The sequence below is a fragment of the Arvicanthis niloticus genome, chromosome 13 (assembly GCF_011762505.2).
Source record: "Arvicanthis niloticus isolate mArvNil1 chromosome 13, mArvNil1.pat.X, whole genome shotgun sequence".
Taxonomy (NCBI): domain Eukaryota; kingdom Metazoa; phylum Chordata; class Mammalia; order Rodentia; family Muridae; genus Arvicanthis; species Arvicanthis niloticus.
Genome location: NC_047670.1, coordinates 50,353,178 through 50,359,796, shown reverse-complemented (window position 1 = coordinate 50,359,796; position 6,619 = coordinate 50,353,178). Strand labels below are relative to the sequence as shown.

Below are 6,619 nucleotides of genomic sequence, written 5' to 3'. Positions count from 1 at the left end.
CCCATACCCTCTACTTAGAAACAGGGAAGAGCCAGGTGGTGGTGGCAGAAGCTGCAGCATCTGCACCACACCTTTGATAGCTATGAGTTCAAGCCAGCCTGGTCTACTGAGCAAGTGCTAGGTCAGCCAAAGCTACACAGAGAAACTGTGTTTCAAAACATTGCAAAAGAAAACAAAAAAACAGGAAAAGCTTGGGCAAGTTGTCCCCTTTCCTTGTGTTCTGAATGCCAAGACAAAAACAATTGTGGCCCATCCCTTCTACCCTCTTAATCCTTCAGCACCATGACCCTCCCAACTGCATAGTCCTCCCTCCTCAACTGCTATGAATCTGGCTTGACCAGGTCACCAACAAGCCTTGCTAATTCATAAGCAATAAACATGTTGGCCTATCAGAATTAAGTACTAAAACCCTCCCATTCAGGATGCCAGATGGGAGGAGCTGAAAGAAAGGAAGGTACTTCAGTCCACATCTGACAGGCATTTCCACAGTGCCAGCAACCTGGTCACAGAGAGAAAGTAAGGACTGGTGTCAGGAGGGAGCTGCTGGGTGGCAAAGGGAAGAGCCCTCAGGATAGGACTGTGGGTGGGTGGGTGCGTAAGAGAAATAGGCATGATCTATTCCTTGGGGAGAGCAGTGTGGAGGGTTAGAGGGAGGGAAGATTGGATGCCTGAGTCCTGAGGGAGCCCAGGGATGAGATTGGGGTCTATTAACTGGCTCCAACTTTCCAGGTTTTATCTGAACACCCTTTCTCTGAGGATGAACAGTTTTCATGCTACAAAGTCCTATGTGCTCATTCTGCTTATCGCCCTAATGTGTGCACAAAGAGGTGAGATGGAAAGTGAGAGAGGGGCAGGAGTGTACAATGGAGATGGAAAAGGACCTCAGGGTTGGGGGCTACACCTACACCTCCATTGTGTGCCCAGTGCCCGAGGTGTGCTTGCATCAGGGTATTGGGATTGACTCATGGTAGATGAAGCTTCCTGTGCTGGGGTACTTGCTTGCTGGGTCTGCAAACCTGCCAAAAGGACTGTTGGACTTTACTACCTCTGCCACAACCCCTGGCCACCAGAGCACTCTGTCCTTAGACTACCATGCTTCCCAGGCCTCCCAGACAGGACACTGGCCTGTGTGCACACAAACTGGCAGAGTCTACTCTTCTTGGCACAGATGCAAAGTCAAGGGATTTGAAATCCTTAACACTTGGCATTTGACTTTTCCTTACACCCCAGCCCAAGCCACATGAGGCCCCAATGCTAGAACTTCCCTACTCTAAGAGGATCCAAGCTCTCAGATCTGCCTGTACTTCTAGTTACATCTGTATTGCGGGAGGACTCATGGTGAGCCTCAGCTTTAAGCTGGACTCTGGGAAGTTCAGTGCTCTGTCACGCTCAAAGACCCAAGGCCCAGTTCTGCAGGGTTAGGGTGGGACAGGTCAGAACAGCCCTCCCATCTGGTGGCCCCAGTACATACTTACATACCCACTCAGGGCTTCAGCAGACATTTGGTATCTCTGTCTTCCCAATATGGTGACTGTCTCTCTAATTCATCTTGGGGTGCAGGTTTCTCATGTGGGCTGGCTAGGTGAGACAGCAGGACCAAACACAGTGAACAACTGTGGCTTTTTTCTTCACTTTTGCTTTTGGTGGAGGTGACTGGGCAGTAATGTCCTTGCTCTGTCCTAGTGACCAGCAGCTGTGGGAAGTAAAGGCATTGTAGAGAAGGGGTCTAGGCTAGGAAGGGCATGCCCTATCCCTCATGTTTTGGCTTCTTTCTCAGCTCAAGGGCTGGAGTGCTACAATTGTGTGGGGGTCCCACTTGATGCTTCCTGCCCATCAGTTACCTGCCCCTACTCTGATGCATTCTGTGTGACTCAGGTTGCAGAAACTACTGTGGGTAAGTGGACTCTATAAAAGGGGTCAGCTTGTCTTGGGAGAAGAGGTCAAGTCTGGGCACTTATTATACTCCATGGTTCACCTTTCTCCAAGTCGAGATGTCCTGAGGGTGGAGTGGGACTCCTGCAAAGTGGGGGCTGTTGGGGTCCACAGATGTGCTGGGATGAGAATCATGAGGCAGGGCTGCCCACTGGCGTGCATGGTGTTCATCATCCTCTTGTGTTGCCAATGTAGTCATGTGATGCTCTTGCCTGTATGTCATGTCTAGGGTCTTGCAGGTTCACTGATGGACCAGGAGAGCTGGAAGCATTGAGTGAGTCTGCATTTAATGAAAGAATCTGGAGCTTAAGCTAAATGAATGACTTAGGAAAGTTGATAGAAGAGACCTCAGGACATTTCAGACCCTCCAAAGTGCCGCTTTCAGGCATATCCTCCACATAGACAAGGCAGGAGCAGCCCCACCCTGCTATCCAGTTTCCTGTTCCTGACCACAGCCTGCCAGGCTCCTAGAGTAGGTCTCCTAGATGTAACTGCCTGGGGGACTGCAAGAGTCTGAGAGCCTGGTTTTCCTTTGTGCTGTGCTAGTAGGTGATCTTACACTGTGCTGTGGCTGTGTGGTGTGTGTGTGTGTAAATGTGGGTGCACATGTATGAATGTGTGTAATGTAAGTAATGCTCTGAGGACATCCTTAAGTACCATTCCTTAGGCATTGTTTACTTTTTATGCAAATGAGATTTGCTTCCCCTGGAACCTGAATAACAGATGATTGTAAACCACCATGTAGGGTCTGGGGACCAAACCCTGGGCTTCTGTAAGAGCAACAAGAGCTTTAACTGCTGAGCCAAGTCTCCAGTTCCAACCACCTTGTTTTTGAGACAGGATCTTCACTGGGACCTAGGATTTGCAAAGGATGCTGGGGGTGGGATGGAGGGAGGTAGCAGAGAGTTCCTAGGACCTTCTGATTCCCTGTCTCCAGCACAGAGATCATAACCCATACTCCCTCACTTGGCCTTCTCTTTACATGGTTGCTGGGGATTGATCTTGCATCCTTGGGCTTCCACTTTACTGAATGAGCTGCTTCCCCAGCACACTGCGTGTAAGGGCACATGTGTGTATATGTGTGGTTGTACATTCCCTAGGGAGGTACCAGTGTATGGAACCCAGAAGTTTATGGGTATCTTCTGTGATATTAATTTCATTTACTGGGGCAGAATCCCACACTGAGCTGCAAGCTTGCAGTTTGAGCTGGTCTATCCTTATGTCAGCTGGTGAACTTACCTCAGAGATGTCCTATCTTTGTGTCCTGAGCACAGAGATACAAGCAGTCCACCATGCCTGCCCATCCTGTGATGGGCTCTAGTGGTCAGAACTGTGGCTCATGCTTGTGCACACAAGCACTTTACCCACCAAGCCTCCTTAACAGTCCATGGTTTTGATTTTTTTCATTTATTACTTGAGGGGGGTCTCTAGCCCCAGGATAGCCTAGAAGCTCCCATGTAGCCCAGTATTAAATTCAACTCATAAAAATTCTCCTGCCTCAGGCTTGTAAGTTCTGGAATCACAAGTCTGAGCTACCATGTCTGGCTTCAACATGCCTTAGAGACAAGTCTGGGCCATCCAGACCTGGTGTCATGTGGCCAAGGCTTTGAGATGCTCTGTTGTCCCTGCATCTGAACTGAGTCACTCCCTGATGTTTTGCAGGGTCTCACAAAAGCAAACTGAAGAACAATCTCTGCCTTCCCATTTGCCCTGCTAATCTTGAAAGTACGGAGATCCTGGGTACTACTGTCAACATCAAGACTTCCTGTTGCAAGGAAGACCTCTGCAATGCAGCATTTCCCACTGGAGGCAGCACCTGGATCACAGCAGGTCCAGGGGTGCTTCTGTTCAGCCTGGGCTCAGTCTTCCTGCAGACTTTCCTGTGATGGGCCTGCCACCATCCCCCCAACTTGTCCTTTTATCCTCATGTGAAACCACTGCTTCCTGGAGCCCTCTAGTGATGAATTCTAAGTTATAAAATCTCTGAGGTGGGGTTGAGTGTGGAACAACTTGTTTCAACTTTATAGGCCCTTTACAACTGGGTAGGTTCCCCACTTCTCTCTAGGGCTTTCAGATCTGTACTTCCTGGAATGCCATTTTGTTGTGGCTTGCTACTCCTGGCCCTGGAGGTACATGGACAGCACAGGGAAGAGGCAGAATTCCAAGGTATTATGCCACCATGACATATAGATATCTGGGGTCCTGCAGTGTTCCCACAAGTACAGATCAATGTCCCCCTGTTGAATCCAATAAATCATTTGTTCTCCCAGCCAAGATCTCTGTTTTTCTTTTACTACACTGAGTTGGCAGAGACCTGCCTGCCAGTCTATATCTCTGCCTTTTCAGCCTGACACACTAGCTAGCTCCTGTTAGGCAGCTGAGAGTGGGGGACCACTTGGTTTGGGTGGCCTGAGGCTTTTAATTTCAGGCCTCTACTGTCAGCTTTTCTGTGCGACCTTGAGACAAGCTGGAGTTATCACAAAAAAAGGAGCCTCTCTTGTAAAAATGCCTCCATGGCATCCAGCTGTAAAACATTTTCTCAAGCAGTGATCGAGGTGGGAGGAGCCCTTGTGGGTGGCACCATCACTGGGCTGGTAGTCTTCAGTATTTCTCTTGGGGAAGGAAGGGCTGTGTCTGGGTAGAGTGGAGACAGATTCGACCCAAAGGCAAATGGGAAACCTATATTAGCATGAGCTGTTTAACTTAAATTGGGCTTTAATTGGTAATCCAAAATTAACTTTAATTGGTAATCCAAAATGAACATTTATTGCTGGACTTATACTTTGAGAGCTGGGACTTTATAAACAGTCTCAGGACCAGGAAGTGGTTAAATGAGGTGTCTTGTTTTAATAATGAAGTGCAACAGTTTTTAGCAAGGCAGAGGGAATTGGGAGAAGGAAAAGTCCTGCCAGAGCCATGTGTGCCATGCTCCAGCTGGCCAGAGTCCCTTCACTAGTCTCTGAAACTAAGTTCGTTAAGAGCTGAAAAGGCACAGTCAAAGACACCCCAAATGTCTGACAGCTTTATTCTACAAAAGTCCACTCTCCCAAGCCAACCTCCAGCCCAGAGAACAGGGTGTTAAAGAAGGGCCTTCCTTGATCTTCCTTGGCACTTCTGAAGGACTGTCCCTCTCATGAACCCTGTCCTCTATCACCAAGTCTCTGAAGACTGTTGACCAGGCCCTAGTGGACAGGGACAGGGAACGCTGTTGTGTGGATAGATGTGGAGTAGGTAAATGGCTATGGGGCTCCGACCCCTAGGCAGGTCTGCCTGCTTCTCTAAGTAGGGAGGACAGAGGCTCCAGTGGGGGTCAGGAGTTCTGGGAAGAACTCAACACCTGACTGTGAGATGGGGACCTGAGTCCTCTGTGTGGAATAAGACTTCTCCCTAAGATACCTTCCAACCTTCCAGCTTCTGGCCAGCTGTGCCATTCCCAGACCCCTACCTCCACCCTCAGAGTAGGGTGGTCTTGGAGGTCCCATATACAACACCTCATCCCAGGCCTGGGCAGAGGCCAGAGAGTCCTAAGTGTCACTATTACACTCTCTACCCCTCACTTCCTTTCCGACTGAAAGTCCCCATAGTCCCCTCCCTCCTCTTAACTTCAGGAAATAGAAACTCAAATTCTTGGCCCCTCCTCCTCTTCACAAAAATTTATGAAATCAAAACCTAGCACCTGGCCTCCTTCAACTCCACCAATTTACTCTCATCTCTCTCCCAGTCATCTCGCAGTCTGTCTAAAGCCTATGGTCAGTCCTAAGTAGGACCCAGAATCTGAGCAGGAAGGTGAGGTGGGAGTTCTGCTGAGTGAAAGCTCCATTCTGAGTAGCTTGGGCTCACCAAACACATAAGTCAGTCTAAATCTTCCCTGAGGTGCTCAATGCCCATATTACCCCTGGCATGCCTAGAGATTCGTAAGGCTTAAACAGGAAGGCTCGGGCATCCTCCTCTCACTCACAGGGAAGGCCAGTGTTGTTAGTGAGTGTGATAGGTCAAAGTTTGTGCTTGCTAAGGGGAGAAAGCTTGATATCATTGACTTGGAAGTTAAAACTTGCTCTGAGTGCAATGACAACTTCTGCCACTAGGGGTGCGCATAGCCCCACCTGGAGCCCTGGGTTTGAAAGCACTCTCTCAGTGCCACCCTGTGGTTCTCAAACTCCTGGGCACCCAGACACCTCTGAGAACCACAGAGTTGAGAATTGGGTTCCCATCTTCCTGTGTAACCAGTGGCCACTGAGGACTGCAAGGAGTTGGAAACATGGGCTGATAGCCCATTACTGAGGGGATGAGGTTGGGACATATACAACTTAGCTCAGAGTGAGTGCCAGGAGTATGGAGTGGCCTTCTGCCTGAGACTTCCGTACAGCTCTTTATGATGAAGGCCTCTCCCTATTATGCTAATGAAGAGGCTGTGCAACCAGTGCCAGCCTCAGCACTTCTCCTCACCTCAGCACTTCCCCCAGTCTCAGCACCATGGGACCATGACAGAATGGCTTGGTTTCTGGTAGAGCACTGTCTAGAGATAGCTAGAGATCCACCAGGTGTCCATGCCTTTGAAGGACAGCATATATTTTGCTACACTCCCGGACCCCAGGCTCCTGACACTCAGTCTAAGACCTCCATTTGATCAGCGCCTTTCAGTCACATAGAGCAATGCCCCTACCAGCCTCTCCACAGGTAGAGGGCA

At 49.4% G+C, this 6,619-nt stretch overlaps 1 protein-coding gene across 1 annotated transcript; it reads left to right on the top strand.

The window, feature by feature from the left end:
* Positions 1 to 424: 424 nt before the first annotated feature.
* LOC117718843 (lymphocyte antigen 6A-2/6E-1-like) lies at positions 425 to 4,201 on the top strand. Its single transcript, XM_034516793.2, has 4 exons — positions 425 to 516; positions 730 to 827; positions 1,778 to 1,894; positions 3,595 to 4,201. Exons 2-4 carry the CDS (start codon positions 758 to 760, stop codon positions 3,816 to 3,818), a joined length of 411 nt encoding a protein of 136 aa, XP_034372684.1. The 5' UTR covers positions 425 to 516; positions 730 to 757; the 3' UTR covers positions 3,819 to 4,201.
* Positions 4,202 to 6,619: the final 2,418 nt, after the last annotated feature.